The sequence below is a fragment of the Hyaena hyaena genome, unplaced genomic scaffold (assembly GCF_003009895.1).
Source record: "Hyaena hyaena isolate Hyena2069 unplaced genomic scaffold, ASM300989v1 scaffold_633, whole genome shotgun sequence".
Taxonomy (NCBI): Eukaryota; Metazoa; Chordata; class Mammalia; order Carnivora; family Hyaenidae; genus Hyaena; species Hyaena hyaena.
In genome coordinates, this window is record NW_024081266.1 from 859,365 (window position 1) to 876,559 (window position 17,195).

Genomic DNA, 17,195 nt, shown 5'->3' on the forward strand with positions numbered 1-17,195 from the left:
TCTCCTGGCTTGTAGATGACTGTCTTCTCTGTGTGTCCTCACATGGTCTTTCCTCCACACATGTCTGTATCCAAATTTCCTCTTATAAGGGGCATATTGGGTTGGACCAACCCTAATGGTCTCATACTAACTTAATTACCTCTTTAAAAGTCCTGTCGCCAAATACAGTCACACAGTGAAGTACTGGGGGTTAGGACTTCAACAATTTCTACCCAGTGACTTAGTTTCACAGCCCCCTATTGGACTGTGACATGCAATTTGTAAACCCTGTTCTAGGAGAAATAGAGAACACGTTCTGCCAAGTAATTCACTATCTAGCTCAGGGCTCAGTATGCTTTTTCTGCAAAAGGCCAGATAGTAAATATCTTAAGCTTTACTAGTCACTTATGGTCTCTGTTGTGTATTTCTTCGCTTTTCTTTAAAACACTTTCATTCCTGGTTCAAAGGTTGTACACAGAGTATGGATTTCATTTAGCCAGGGCACCAGCAATCTAGCTGACTGCCCACTTGGCAGGCACCTCCTTCAAGCCTCATAGAAGAGGACACCATATTAAGATAATCTAACTCCTCCATTCTGATTCTAATCCTCACTATGCAACCTCCAGAAATAATTTGGCTTCCCAAGGAGATTGTCCAACTTCTAGGGAAAAATGTACAGATCAGAAAACACAATATTCTGGAATACTCAGCAGCTATTTTCCAATTTAAAATGAATAAGCTGACAATCTGTCACATGTGTATGTGTATTTGTGTGCAGTGTGCTTATTTCAGTGAATCGGCTCAGCCCAGCATATGCTGAAAAACTTTAGTGTGGGGACTTGTACTCCAAAAGCTCGATCTTGGAACATGGTCCCCATGTTGCCCCATCCTGAGGGCCCAGTCTAGGAAAGCAAGGAGCAACCTTCTTCCCAGCATATCAGTTTTCTATGGGGTCAAGTGATTAAATGGGTGAAGTGACTGAACAGACGGAATGGCTAAATCTGACAGAGGCATTGCATTCTACTCCATCCTGCTCTTTTGTCCTTTTACGAGTCATCTTACTTTTCTATCCATCTCTCTGTATGTAGACTGTCTACAAAAATGGCAACCCACACATTTTTCATCCTCTACCTCCAGACCACTTGTCCCATCAAGAGGTAGAATCCATTTCTGCTGCCTTTACATCTCTAGGCTGGCCTAATGACTCGTCGCGCCCAGCACAATGCAGGGGACAAGTCTGCACTAGCTCTGGGCCTACACTCTACAAGTCCTGTCAATTTCTACTTTGCTCTAGTGGGCTCTAGATACTGTGTACAGAAACTTAGGCTACACTACTGAGTAATGACCGAACACCTGGTGAGACGCAGCGAGCACTCAGCCGAGGTGTGGGACACGTGAGTGAAGGCATCTTGGGTGTTCTCGGGTGTTCCAGCCCCAGCTGAGTACCTGGCTCATGCAGCAACCCATGTAATCCCAAATGGCACTGTGTGGACAGAACCTCCCAGCCAAGCTGATCCACCCCACAGAATCACGGGAAATGATAAAATTGTTTATTACTAAATTATTAAGCAATTGTCCTGCGCTGGAAGACAGCAGAATGAAGGAAGGAATAACTCAGGAAAGCTCTCTAGGTAATCCCGATACTACCTTATCTCCATTAAGAATAGTTTGGACTGAAACTACTAGATGAAGATATGGTGGCTTAAACAACATGGACGTTTATTTCTCTGTCATGTGAAAGGCTAGAGATACTGAAATAACTGGTCAGAAAACACGCAGAGTGCTACAGCTTTTTCTACTTTGGACACGAACATGCTTCTTCCAACAGTAATGTGATAACTTTATCTGCCCTCCCACTAGCTGGCATTCTCAGTTTCAAGTTACTAAATGATGTTTACTCTTTCAGAGTTGGTCCCACACTAACTCTGGATAGAAGTACACATGGATGTTAGCTTAGAACACCTTAGGGGAAAGCTCCTCAGACCTAGTCTCAGCTTCACTACCTCAGGCTTGAGGAGAGACTGGCTAGTAAGTCTCCTTCTAGAGAACCAAGAGGCCTGTGGTTGGATCTTCCAATAACTGCAGAGGTAAATTTTGTCACAAGTGTTGGGGCCTTTCATTTGCACACCCCTCGTTCAAGGCGATGGGTAGGTGTCCTAGCAATGTGCTCCCATATCATCATATATTTGTATACAAGTAACCATAAGGCTGGCCAAGACTGCTGTCTCTTTCTCTTCTGACATACTCTCTGTCACTCTTGTGTCAAGTTTATCAGATGGGTGAGCGGCTAAAATATGGCTAAGGGGAAGCTGAGTTGGGGATACATTTAGTTTGAGAAATATTTGTGTGGTTGGCAGTCACTTCTTTTTCTGGGGAAGTTACTGCTAGCTGGCTTGATGTGGGATGAGCCCCAAGAACACTCCTACTTCCCACTGTGCTGATTCACTGCATCACAGCACACTGATGCAGGACCAGAGGTGGAATCATGCTATAAACATGTCCTACTACAGATGCTATTGAAGCAGATGGGCACAGAATCAAAAATAAGGTTTGTGATGTAAAGAGCCATAAACTGGTCTGGGGAAAATTCTTCCTATCGTCAGTGTGGAACACAGCATACAGAGGATTCAGTTCTCACTGATACCTCACCAAAAGAGAAGTTCTTTCTGGTCAGGAATGTAGGCAACAAATAACACACATAGTTATAAAAGCACCATACACTTTTTTCAGTTTTTTGATGGGAATTATACAAAATGAAATGTAACGGAATTCCTATATTTGGAAGTACAAACCTATAACAGATTAATGAGGATATCTGTACATGGATTATGTATTTTATGCATCCTAACATATCAGATGTAGTTTTAGCAATTTCGATACAGGCTACTGGTTCCAGACAAAATGACCCACATAACTGAGTGTTATCACTTCAAACAATATTTAAGATTGTCACTCACTGCATAAAAAAATCTGAAATGCCCTAAAATCCTACAACATATACATGAAAGAAATTTGCTAGGAATTTTCTAAAAATATGTAGGCCATTAACAATGAGTTATATAGTTAGAAAAAGCTTTTCTAAACTATAATTTTTTTTAAACTTCAAACAATGATGCCAGAAGAAAGAGTGAATTATTTCTAATTTTTCTACAGACAATTGAAGTAAAAAAATAATTTTCATATAAAGAAGTGATCAAAGAACATACAACCAAAAATGTAAGAAAAGGTATTACAGATAAGTGTTAGACATTTAATTATAAGATATATGCTTTTCTTTTGGATTTGGGAATGTGGGTATTAATACATTTTTAAAAATTTGTATTTTATGTGGGTATTTTCCCTTACTTGAAGCAACGTTTACTTTCATACCTAATTTTGTATGAGCTCTTGGCTCCATAATATTTGATTCAACCCCTGAACAGAAGAAAATCTCAATTAGTTCAACTAAATAAAAACAACTTGTTCCCCCAAAAGAACAAAGCTTTATGTTGGGGTTGTGTAACTGTCACACTGATGCTCAAAGATGGCGCCTTCTGGGCTTACAGACACAGCTCTCCCAGAGCCGCAGGGGGAGGCTCCCAGGCTGTGTGGAAGGCCATCACACCGGCTGGCCAGATTGCTACACTGTCCTCTGCCATCTAGTGTGTGTTTGGCAGCTGTGCCAGGTGTGTTCAAAACACTTGGTACTTGAAAGGAAAGATGGTGTTCCATTTTTTTTTTGTTTTGTTTTGTTTTGTTTTTCCTGGCTAAAGTGAGTGTTTATAAACTTTAGGTTAAAATCCTATCTACAAGCATATCTTCACCCCACAAACAGTGAATTTTACTGTCTTTACCTTCATTTTCCTGGTTTTCTGCTTTAAATTAAAGAGCGTTTGTCTTAGAGTAATTCAATTCTAAGCAGAGAAGGGAGAACCATTTAATTATCAAAAATAATTATTACCCAAAATAAGTTCTTTTCACTTCAATGTATATTCCCTGGACAGTATCTCAACTCCAATATGTTAGGCTAGTTGGCAAAAAATGTTTTATGCATCACCCGCTAATTAAGGTTCAGAAAGTGGTGCTCCCAGTAGACAAGTAAAATATTCCTTTATTTTGACATTGCACCATTGTTGAATTTATGGAATTGGATTAGGCACCAAAAAAACTATTCACCACTTACTAGTATTCACTGCAGGAACTGCCTGAACTTTGTGATTTTTAAATAACCTTTTAAATAAACTGGATATTTAAATGTGCTTTATTTTCATCAGAAAGATGCACAGATAATTTTTTCTGAGCTAGCAATTTGTGGTTTCTTTTGAAGTTTTGTTTTTTATTTACTTTGGGAGAGTTTCCTAGAGTTTTTATAATCTAATTCTAATTGCCTAAGAATTACATCAAAATATAGTGGGAAGAATTTAATCCAGAAGTTATTTTTTTGATGGAAAATGGAAGAGCTTTTACAATAAACTAGTTGCATGGTTACATTTTATTTTTAAGTTTAACCATCTACCTTCCCTCACTGTTGGCAGAAATAAATCATGTAAAGTTAGATTATTATATCCTTATTCTTTATAGAATTTAGTTCATTTAGTAGTGCAACCACTCTACAGAAGTTAGTCTATAAACACGTTTCAAGTTCAGTGCTGTCAATTCCTATTTATTCTAGTCATTCATGTAGTTGTGGCTTAACTAACTAAAGGTTTAGATGGTTGGGATATCCATAAATATATTGGATATGTGTAAATATAAAACCATGTAGTCTATGTCTTCTCACCATCCACAATAAATTTACTTACACACGGAAACAATGAATTCTGTTTACCAAGAGATAGTGGTTTGAAGTTTTTGTTAACTTTTTGGTTTTCAACAAGATCTTTGTCTCAAGTGTGCAAGGTCAATGTGGTAATGAGGTTATTTTCAATTTCATACCTACAAGAAGCCATCTTAATTGTGCAACAGTTTTTACTTATTTATTGTTTCCAGTCACTTTATTCTCACTCAAACAATAAGTATGTTTATGTTCAGTGTTGACAAGAACCTCCATTTTAGACACATGTTGCCTTTCAGTTATTCATTCCAAGCCCATTTAATTTGCTCAGATCAAGGCTCACTGATGTGGCAGTAAAAGTTTTCTTCAGTGCATCACCACTGGGAAATCAGTGAGTCCTAGTAAAAACCATACACGATGCTACGTCTGCTGGTAAAACCAACAAAAATTATTCTTGTTCAATTTCTTAAAAATAATTTTATTTTATTGTATGAGTCAAGATTTTTAGGATTGGTCACCAGTCAGAATTATAAATATCTTGGTACTTAAGGGCAATATAAAGATAGCATCTGCTATTAGCCATTTTAGTGCAGTCTCTGCAATGGAAGTCCTTTGGTTCCTTTGATCATCATCACAGACAAGGGGTCATGGACTTTCATAGGAGCACTGAGCATACCTTAGGATGGTATTCTCCAAGCTCTATGGCTCTGCTCACTGTTTCTCAGCATTATCAAGGAGGATGTGCTCACCTATTAGCTGCAGAGGTCAGTGTCATGGCCACTAGTTTACTCTCACTGTTGCCACACTGAAATAGTCAAGAAAGAAGTTAGGGGGGAAAAAAAGGTGACTGTGCTATGTATGTTTGGCAGTGTCCCCAGTAGTAAAGATATTTTATTTGATTCACTTTTCCCCACTGCCTTCTCTTCAGGAATTTGCAGAGAAGTCCTGGAAAGGCTATAATGATATTACTCAGGGCTCCACTTAGACTGTCTCTCATCCCCCATTGAGGCTTGATAGTGTTAGCAAATATTCTCTGAATCCTTTGCTCTTGAACCACTTTCCTTTTTTTTTTCTGATTCTTTGCTCCGAAAAGTAAGGGACATCTGTGTTTCCTCAGTTGTTTAGAGCACTTTTTAAGGAGCCAGTTGTCTGTGCCAATGCTCATTAGCTTTTCAAAGAAGTTCACCAGATCTTTGTGTAAATAAAGCCATTGGCTGTGTTGCCAGCAGTTGGTTATTCCATGACATGCCTAAATTCACAGAGCTGGCTGCACAATTTCCATCTTTATTCTTGGACTCTTGTTATATTTTGTCCTTGGAAGCTCTAGATGATGTATCTGTTAGGATAATTCCTTTCCTATCTTGTAAGCTGTAAGGTGTACACTATTTCTTACTGCTCTTCTCTTTCTTACTGGAATATCATCAGACTTGTCTGATTTCTTTGTGTTCACATAATTTTCCCCTGTGCTGTTGCTTTGACAAATACCAATTTCTTCCCTCTTCTCTTTATAGAAACACACTGTGTTTCTCATTGTCAATCTGGGAAACTCTTTATCCTGGCTTTCAAAAACCTCTCCAGATCCCAGTCCTTCCCCTTTTGCTCTTTATCTCCAGCTTCTCCTCATCATATTCACCTGCTTCAACCTAACTGATCTCTTCTCTTTTGGAGAAATCAAAAGAGGCCATCTTTCTCCCACCTAATGCCCAGCCATTGCTTGTCCATTTCCCCATCTGGAAATCCCTTTCTGCCCACCCCTCCCCCCAATCAGCCTTTAAGCTCCAACCCAATTCTTTCCTTCCTTCTTAGGATGTCTTTCTTGACTTCTGATGACTTTAGCTCATCCCTTTCTGAATGGTTCTATAACTTATTTCCAGAATTTCTCATTTGCCACATTTATAACCAATAATCCAATATTTTTCCTTACCTCCCCAAGGATATTATGTATTTCTTGGAGAATAAGGGCCAAAATTTAGGGTTCCCATCCTTACTCCACATTTACTTTAGCACAGGGCCTTCCTATAGGAAGCACTAAATAGCATTTGCTGAACCATCTGGTGCTGGACTATTCTGTATCACCGATGGACTTGCCTGATGGTGAACTGATCCTCAGAAAGGTTAGATAATTGACTGCTTTAAGTCAAACAGTTTTCAGTTTTCTTTTTATATGTCCAATTTCCTGCTGTCATCAGCAATAAAAATGTAGCCATTTACATTTGATGTAGAGGTTTTCTTCCTGTTAAGTAGTTCTCTACTCCTCTCATTATCCCTAATCTTCTAAAACCTCTCCTTTTGTCATGGTTCCCCGTGAGGCAGCCATACTTTGGTGAAGCCCATTTTTGACCTGGATGTTTTGTAATATCTGGTATGTAGATCCCTTCTCTCACCATATTGATGACATAGTACAGGGATTGGACACTTTTTCTATAAAAAGCCAGAGCATAAGTATTTTTAGCTTTGCAGACCATTTGGTATCTGTCGGAACACTCAACTCTGCCGTTGTAGTACAAAATCAGCAATAGACAATATGTAAATGAACGAGGTGGCTGTGTTCTAACAAAATTTTTTATGAATGCTGAAATCTGAATTAGATAACATTTTCTGTGTCATGTGCTCATATTATTCTTTTGGTTTTTTTTTAACAACCACTGAAAAGTGTACAAACCATTCTTAGCGGGTAGGCTTTACAAACACAGATGGTAGGCTAGAGTTGGCCTGCCAACTCCTGATATGGTATATTCAAAGGCAACCTAGACATCATCAGGTTACTTTAATTAGAGGTAAAATTTACTCAAGCCTGGTTTCTTGGCCTATGGAATTTCAAATTTGTCCCTAAGGTTCCTGTCTGTTCCTGGTGTGCATATGGCACCACCCACTTCTTGTCCCTTCTTCCTTATGTCTAGTCTCTGTTCTATACCATGCTGACCTCCCTATGAAATAAAGCCCCTTTGCTGAGACACAAGTCTTCATGAACAGAACACACTTCACTGAAGGTTTTAGACAAGTAGTTTGTCATAGAAATCTAAGCTATGCCAATGGAACTGGACACTGTGCTTCTTAAAAAGTCATTCTATCCCTTTGCCACTCCCCACTATCCCCAAATAAATACTATGTCTTTTTTCTTAAAGCATTATGCTTTTCAAAAAATATTTGTTTGCTTTTGAGAGAGAGAGAGAGAGTGAGTCTGCATGTGGGAGGGAGGGGGGGTGGCGGGAGACGGGGAGTCAGAGAATCCAAAGTGCTGACACCAGAGAGCTGGATGTGGAGCTCTAACTCACCAACAGTGAGATCATGACCTGAGCCCAAGCTGGATGTTTAATCCACTGAGGCCCTCAGGCGCCCCATATAATGTCTTCTTTCAAGAGGAATGGTTCAACTTTTTACAAGAGCAATACCTTTTCTCTCCTTTCAAATTTTGGGCATTCATTCATTCCTTCATTCATTCATTCAGCGTGTATTTATTGAATGTCTACTACAGGGTTGGCTACAGAAACTTTCTGCAATGATGGAAATGTTCTATATCTGCACTATTCAATACAGTGGCAACTAGTCACGTGTGACTACTGAGCTCTTGAAACGTGCCTACTGAGACCAGGACCTGAATATTGAACTGTATTTTATTGAAATTAATTTAAATTTAAATAGTCATGACTGGCTAGTGCTACCATCTTCAATAGCACAGATCTAGTATGTGCAGGCCACTTAGATACCTTAAGAGGTTCTATTAATACTCGGTTCCTAAAACTTAGCACAAAGTTGGGACTGGGCCTTCACTGCCAGCATGCAGGATTTAATTAAAATGCTATTGTTTTATCATGGCTGTCTTATAATCAATAATGTTTAAAGCTTTCACTCTTCAGTCAGTAATATAACTGAAGATAGTCCCTGGCTTTCAAGGTTCTCCCCTATTTTCCACTTCAGTTGCACACAAATGCAAAGGTTCATTTCCCTCAAGGGCACATTCCTCACACAAAGCACATATTCAGCCATGTGTCCAAATGCTATATTGATTCCAGCTGTTTTTTGTTTGTTTGTTTGTTTGTTTTACCAAGTACATAGACACAACAGCTGGTCTTTGTTTTTAATACCTCTCCATTTAGGCTAAATATTTCATCTTAAATACTGTCTTAATATGTTGACATGGGAATGATCCATATGGAAACTATCCTATGGAAATATTGATGGTTTGTACAAAAGAGGATTAATCTAGCTAGATTAGGAAGGCTTCAAAATAGTGCTGGAGCATTTCTCAGAAATGTAGATGGATACTTAATTTAATAACTAGAGATAAACAATCCCTTGGGAAATGAAGGCACACTTTTGGCATGGTCACAAGGATATAATTAACCTGTGTGTTATAGCAAAGCTGGAGTCACACTTTTGGCATGGTCACAAGGATATTAATTAACCTGTGTGTTATAGCAAAGCTGGAGTCATAATTATCAGGTCACTTGGAACATTCTGACAGAGAGTATAATATTCTATTACATGAAGAAGCTTGAATCTACAACCCCAAAGACTGAGTTAGTATTGGAATTCACTCTAAAAGTATGACTCAAAATAAACAGTATCTAAGAGAGCCAGGATATGAGGAGAACAATTATGTTTAGACTTCCCTAGTTGTTTGAGTCACTTAGCAATTGGTAGGATTCAAGATACAAGATATTAATAATTACTTTCCAGATTAAAAGATAGAGTAGATATACAACACGCAGTGAGGATCTTGTCTTATAATAAGCACCTGACAAATCTTAGCACCCATTTCCCCCACTTTGCTCCCTGACCTTGAGACTTCAGTTCACAGAGAAGTGATTATCTAAAGGAGCCCTCTCCCAAGGCTGCGGTGACTAGACAATTCACCTCCCTGGGGCAGAGGTGCCCTGGAGGGATTTTGAGACAAGACGGAGGTGAAAAGTGGCTCTGACCAAACTGTTCCAAACAAAGTCACAAGCAGAAGGAAACGGTATTCCTCTCTACTGTAAGTATTATAAACCCAGAACACAAAAATTCTTATAGGGAAGGATCCAGGAAACACGACTTTGAATTAAAAACCAAGCGCAAATAGGGGCGCCTGGGTGGCTTAGTCGGTTAAGCGTCCGACTTTCGCTTAGGTCATGATCTCGCGGTTCGTGGGTTCGAGCCCCGCGTCGGGCTCTGTGCTGACTGCCAGCTCAGAGCCTGGAGCCTGTTTCAATCTGTGACTCCCTCTCTCTCTGACCCTCGCCTGCTCACGCTGTCTCTCTCTCTCTCTCTCCTAGAAATAAATAAAACATTAAAAAAAATGTGATTGAGAAAAAAGAAAAAAAAACCAAGCTCAAATAAAGCCTTAGAGAGTAATGGATAGTGTGGTAGAAAAAAAATACTGCCTGGTAATCAGTAGAACTGGGTGCTAGCTCCCACTCTGGATCCAAACTGAACACTCTGACACGGAGTCTTAATTTTCACTTATGAACAATGGGTCTTCAAGTAAGTGGTCTCAAGGCGGTATGACATTTTGTTATTCTATAATATTTCACGACAAAAATTATTTTAGTAATAGCTTTATTAACCCTATTAACAAAACAGCTATAGCACTATCTTTAGCTGCATTTGAGGAAACAGTATCACTGGGGCTCCTTGACTTTCACTGTCATCTGGAGACCAAGGTTAAATCAGGGCTGACTCATCCTTTACACACAATAGACACTAGGGTTCATAATACCTTTAGGGGGTCATGAAAATGTTTTAAAACTAAAATGTTTTAATTTTAATTCTTTTAAAATCAGAAGAAAACATGAACACAATAATAATGAATATGTAAAAATAATAAATTGTTTGATTTGTTTTTTGATTATATTGTTTTTATACCAATTCTGTCATAAAACAATTTTAATTTTTTTGTTGTTGTTTAAAAGACGAAGGGCTCATGGTTATAATGCAGCCATGTCCATTAGAGATTCTGATGTATAGGAATTTATAACACCTCCAATTAGATAAAACTTAGGAGTGTCTATAAGGGCTTTTGCATTCTAGGTCCCGTAGTTGGTACATGGTGGTGACACTTAGAAATAAAGTTACAAATGAGAGTTAACTAGTAAATCAACACAGTGAACGAAAACAATCATTTACAAAAGTTACTTAAATGCAGAAAGCTTCCAGAAGAGCCATGTTAGGATATCTGTGATACTAATTACAACCATTATTGACCATTTATGATGTTATCAGGTTTTGTAGTAAATGCATTATATGCATTATCTCATTTATCTTCACAACAACCTTATAGGGTATTATTATGAACTCACTTTACCAAGGAATGAACAGGCTTATGAAGATTAAGTTAACTTTGTGAATGTCAGACATTTAGTAAATGGCAGAAATGGAATTTGAATATGGAGTTCAATTTGGGGGAACACATAACACCCCAACAAAAGCCCCTCACCTTGTGAAAACACATCAAGCCCTCCACATAGGAGCAGAGCTCAGCACAGGTGGAGTGAGTCTACGTGGATCATAGGCAAGCAGATCATATAAGGTAGACTTCGAGTGGATTAATCCTAAAGATGAAAGGTAAAACTTGAAAGCTAATAGAAGAAAATGTTATTTATTTCATGACCAAGTATTAGATAAAAACTGCTTAGAACACAAACCAGAGGGATTCTGTCACTCTGCCTATCAGCAAAATTTTCAGGTAGTTAATGGTCAATAGGCTTTTCATAAAAAAAACTTTTGAAATTTTTAAAAGATTAATAGCAGATTGATAAAGGTGTAGAAATACAATTGGAGAACATATGCCTTCCTAAAATCTAAGATTCCAATGGTTACAGATCAAGAGAATGAAAAAATCTGTAATCAGTTATAAGAAATATAAAGAAATAGTCATTCCAACAGATTGAAAGGAATCCTAAAAGAGATGGCCAGCAGATGAGGAGCTATCAGGACTGAAGTAGAGGAGACCAAACCCAAAAGCTTCCCTTAGCCATGCTGCGAAGGGTTCTAGAGATTCCCAGTGAGGTAAAAGTGGAAGTTAGTATAAATACCACAGAAAATAGTATTCATAGCTTGTAGTGAAGAACTATATCCAAACTAATTTAGAGTAATTTGTTTACAGTTCTTATTTCAAACGGTCTTCATTAAGTTATTCTCAATTACTTCTTTTTTTTTTTTTAAACCATGTCTTTAATGATCTACTACCATCTCTTCTTTTTTTTGGAGGGAGACTGTAAACAGGGGAAGGGCAGATAGAGGGGAACAGAGGATCTGAAGTAGGCTCTGCACTGACAGGCTGACAGCAGCGAGCCCATGTGGGGCCTGAACTCACAAACTGTGAGACCATGACCTGAGCCAAAGTCAGACACTCTACTGACTGAGCCACCCAGGTGCCCCTCAATTACTTCTTTTGTGATCTTTATTAAGGTTTGGATTAATGGACTTCTAATAATTTTCTAAGACTCTAATTAATACTCTGAGAGTATTAATGTCTGTATCAGATTGACCTCACTCAGTTGGCATATTAACCATATTAGCCATGCCATATATTTTCTGACAGTTTGATATCTTGGGACCTTGCTGACCTCAGAGGGAGTACCCCTAGAGATAACTCCTCAAAGATAGCAAACAACTTGCCTGTGAGCAAACCCTTCACATGCAAACCAGCCACTTTAGCGCCCACAGCCCTCAGCCATATCTTTTAGTGGGCTCTCATACTCAGAGTCACTATCCTCTGCTCTAATCACCCCACGGTCAGGTAACAGACAACCAGCACCATCCTATGCCCCAGAACCTGATGATATTATTTAAAACCTGTCAATCCTAAACCTATTTACCCTGTCTCCCAGTTCCTTGCCATGGAAGCTACAATAAAGGCTATTCCCCACATCTTCCCCTTGACCCCTTTGCCTTCTGACCAAATCTGGTGCCTCCCTATGTGCCCCCCCCCACCATGGCATGGTATGCCCCCTCCTTTTGGGAACTGTGAGTATACAAACTTTTTTCTACAGCACTTTTCTCCTGATCTTTTGGTTTTGCCATACGTGAATAACAATAACATGTATATTTTAAGATGATGGGTGATTATGTTTAAGATTCTGGTTACCTAGTGGGAAGACCAAGTTAGAAGATCTCTTCATTGAATACCTTAGCCAGGTTTCTTCTTATCTGTGTCGGGATGCACATTACTAAGGAACATAATAGTGTTTTCCCACACTGCCCATAGAAGAAAAACATGTTTTTATGCAAATATTAATATTCTGGCCACTAGATGAAGAATTCCTATAATAGGGTAAAATGGATAAAATACAATTGTATCCAAGCCTCTTCTGTAGCCATAAGAGAAAGAAAAGGATAAGGGGGCCATGATTTGGGCATGATTCCTTCACTGCTAGTCATTGAGAGAATGCTTAAGAATGCACAGACAAGGGAAAGTGTGAAGGCACGCAATAAACTGAAGTCAGGAGTACTAGTTGGCACATAAGAAGGGTGAAATATTTAAATACAAGGAATATGAATCACTCTCATGAGCCAGATGGAGGTCTGGAGAGTGGGGCAGGAGTAAATTACATCTCACAGTGTGATGTGTTTCAGTTTACATAGTTTAGGAGACCAGGAGCCCCAAGCTAAATTGGAATACACCACCCAGCCTCCTTGCTCCGTGTCACAGAACCAGAGTCGCTTTCTCCCTTCCACACCCCACTGCCCCTCAAGGGTCAATGGATCCAGAGGACAGTTTACTCACTTCTCTGCAAGCCAAGAGAAACCCGGAGGAGTAAAGCTCTTCACCGTGAAACGGGATGGCTACAAGATATCAGGGTGAAGATGAGCCTTCACGATTTCTGTAGGGGCAACAGTGCCTCCGTTTCCTCATCTGCAGCATTGGAACAAAAACAGCACTCACCTAGGAGGATTTGTTGTCAGTTGAGAGAGGTCCGTAGAGCACTGGGCACACAGCCTGGGCCATGTGGCTGCTCATTAACGGATAGCTAATGCCGACAGCAGGCGCGCGGGCCGTCCAAGCCTCCGTGACACAGCAGGGATTGGTCCCCACGTGGCGGCCGCCAGCTCCCGCCATTCTCTTGGCTCTGGCGGGGGCTGGTCTGACCGAGTGGCTCTGGCCTCCCGCCCCTGTCCCGGGGCCCAGCGGGTAAGGGAGGTGGAGGAAGAGGCGGAAGCGGAGGCAGCCCGGAAGCCCGGAGACCTGGTGCTCGCGCTGGATCCACCCTTTATCCAGCCAAGAGTCTGAGCGAGGAAAGCCCGCTCCCACGCGGAAAGCGCCCCCTTGCAGGCTCAGGTGACCTTGCTCCCTGGAAGAAGGGAAAGGGCAAAGGAATGTCCAGATAGACCCAGTGCTGTGGGTCAAGATGTTAAAATGTGCGCTGAAGCAGGAAAGGGCCAAATAGGACAGAGTTTAGTACAGACCTGAACCACGGGGAGAAGAAACCAGAACTGTCACAAGTGTCCAATGGCCCCGTGGAATTGGTCGCACTGGAGAACAGCCCACTGGTGTGGCAGGACGGGCAGCAGCTTCTCCGACAGGTATCTGGAAGAGGTGCACTCCACACAGGCACCATCATGAGCGTGTGGTCCAGGCGCGTGCAGCCCCTACTGGGCCACTGGTTGGAGCTCAGCGGGGCCGCAGAGTCCAGCGAATGGGGGCCACAGGGCCATGCTGGCCCCTGGAGGGCTCCACGGCGGCAAGTTGCTGCTGGTGAAAGATGCAGGAATAGACCAAAAGGAATGTGGCAGTCAAAGATGGCAGAGTGCTTTGGTGGCTGGGTGCTAGAGCGGATTCCCTTTCTGTAGAATTGTGAGGACATGGACGACCGTGAGAACCATGAGCTGGACAGTGTGCAGCAGCAGAAGCAGTGCATGAAGCTGTCCCCAAAAGCCTGATGAGGACGAGTAGGAAGGACGACTCCCCGGATGCCATCCATGAGCTCAATTTTCTGGGCTCAGGAGAGGATGGGGAGGGCGCTCCAGACCCTTAAAAATACACTGGAGAGGGACCCACCATGAGTTGGAGGGCCAGCGAGTCCAGCTCCAGGGAATTTTGGCCAACCTTTGGGATGTGGATGAGCTTCCCCCAAAGTGACTGGTTCACCTCTTGGCACACCCCATCCCCCAGCCACATGAAGACGTTTTCATCATGGATAGAATCGGGGTCAGGGCGGTAGCCTGGGGGACTTGCCAGATCGTCACCAATGACAATGACCTCAGCTGTGATCTCTCTGACAGCAAAGATGTCTTTAACAGTATGTGGAACACCAAAACTCCACCTTTATGACCTGGAGGTTGACAGTATCCTCATACTGGAGTCCAGAAGAAGCAGCAGCTTAACCCAGATGAACCAGGTGGTGAGTCACCCTGAGCTCTTTGGCTCTCTTTCACGTTACTGTTCATAAACCCCATCCCCTCTGCCCTGGACTTGGATGTGAAACTTGTCTCCATAAACCCTTTGGAGTAAGAAAAAAAAAAAAAAGAGTTAGCTATTTCTCTTATCTACATAACATTTTATAGATAAAGAAACTGAGGCTGTAAGAGAGACCATCAGAGGTTATTGATGCTAAATGACCAGGCTGAGCTCAAACCCAGATCTGATTGACCCCAAATCCACACACTCAACACTATGCTGCTGCTTTTTTTTTTTTTTAATGTTTATTTATTCATGAGAGAGCACAAGCAGGGGAGGGGCAGAGAAAGGGGGACAGAGGATCCAAAGTGGGCTCTACGCTGACAGCAGCAAGCTCCATGTGAACTCAGGAACTGTGAGATCATGACCTGAGCAGAAGTCGGATGCTCAATCTACTGAGTCACCCAGGTGCTCCATATGTTGCTGCTTCTTGTGCAGCAAAGGGCATTTTTGTGGGACTGCAGTGAAACATTCATTTATCTAATTCCAAGCTTGCCCTGTGCAGGTTCTAATGTATTCCTGGGATCCTGGTGTGAGAAGGGGGTGCTCTGGGTAGCAGAAATATGTGACCTGACCAGTAAGCCCAGGATTAATGAATTGACATTGTGCCTAATACACAAGAAGTTTTTACTTTACTTTTTGTCTTTTGTATCACTCAATCCTGAGTACTCTGGGAGCATGGGCAAAATTCAGTTCCTGACCCCGGCAAGTTGCTGCACGGACCTTAGCTGTGGTGACCATACCAAGGAATCTCCACATTATACATTGCCCTTATACTGACCTGCTCAGTTTTTTTTACCTCATCCCTCTCGACCTGTCTCATGCACCACGAAATTCTTCTGACAAGGCCCCAATTTATTTTTCTATCTGTCATTATATGACCTTAATGTGGGTCAGTGTTAATATTCTTCTTGACACTGACATAATTTCCCATCTCCACAGCTGTTTTCACTCCAATGAAGAGTTTTAAATGTGGTCCTGATTCCAGATTTTTCAGAATTTACAATTTTTTAATAGCATTCATAGGAAACCAAGACTCATTTCTGGGTGTGGGGAAGTGGAAATAAGGATAGACCTCTATGGAAATCCTCCAACTGTTGGGGAGGAAGTACTGGTATTGAGTCAATGAGATTTATTTGCTTTATTCCAAGTTTGTGAGAATATTGGGAATTCTTATCTATTATTGGTGGCATCACGATAACCAGTTTTCTGGTGCACTCAAGTTCAGGCCTCTGCTGGGAGGTGTTGGTAAAAGGAATACAGAGGGCCTCACCCAGGGGAGAAGCTTCTCTGTCAGATCATCCCAACATCTGGGACAGGCCTTGGACTTCCCCTGAGGCTCAGAGAAGCATGACTATTTGGATAAAACTGGTCTTGGTACCTTTTTTCAGAGAAGGTTTTCTGTCTTATTTTTGGAGCAGGCAGGCAATCTTTTCTAGTTGTTCACAGCCAGTGGTAGACACGTATGTGAAAATAAACACAATCTGTGGAGTAAATGAGGAAAAAAATGCTCCCCCAATCTATTATAAAAGGTAATTATATGTAGTTATAACATATACATTTTAAAGGAATTTAAAATCCAATACTTTTTGCAGATGAATGGGGAAATTCACTTTATAAAGTTAATTATTCACGGGAAGATTCCTTTAAAGGCTGGACATTGACTTATCTGAAGTAACACAGAAAAAAACATACATAAGCACAACTTCTGATACATCTTCTTCCTCCTGCCCTTTATCTATCTTCTAGCCACATGACATGATTTCTTGTTCATAAATCCGCCATGCCAGTTCATGCCTCTGTGCCTTTGCATAGGCTGATCCCTTCACCTGGAAAGTTCTTTCACACATCCCACCTGTTGAATTCTACTTGGATTTCTAGGCCCTTTCCAAAAATTAACACTCACACGGCACTTTTATTCATTAGAATTGATCTTTCTTTCATGTCTTTCTACATTTTCTGTATTCATTGTGAACACATTTTCTACTTTCTAATGATAAGCTCTGAGTAAAAGGACCAAGCTTAGACTCCATGTACTTCCCACTGCTACGTGCCTAATAACTTGTCCTGCCTAGAATGTTTTCA

The 17,195-nt window shown here is 40.9% G+C and overlaps 1 protein-coding gene across 6 annotated transcripts in view; it reads right to left on the reverse strand.

Moving 5' to 3' along the window:
- LOC120219597 overlaps window positions 1-14,679 on the reverse strand; it is a 54,854-nt gene extending 40,175 nt beyond the window's left edge. For 3 of the 6 annotated variants that reach the window (XR_005525322.1, XR_005525319.1, XM_039216419.1), the window contains exons 1-2: window positions 14,120-14,679; window positions 13,599-14,004 (exon numbers count right to left, since the gene is read on the reverse strand). Coding sequence is in view for 1 of the 6 variants with exons in the window: in XM_039216419.1 (XP_039072350.1) it covers window positions 13,599-14,004; window positions 14,120-14,634 (921 nt within the window). In the remaining 5 variants the exon portion in view is untranslated. Of the gene's footprint in view, window positions 1-13,439; window positions 14,005-14,119 lie in introns of all 6 variants that reach the window. The other 3 variants (XR_005525320.1, XR_005525318.1, XR_005525321.1) reach the window with 1 other exon arrangement.
- Between the last annotated feature and the right edge of the window lie 2,516 nt (window positions 14,680-17,195).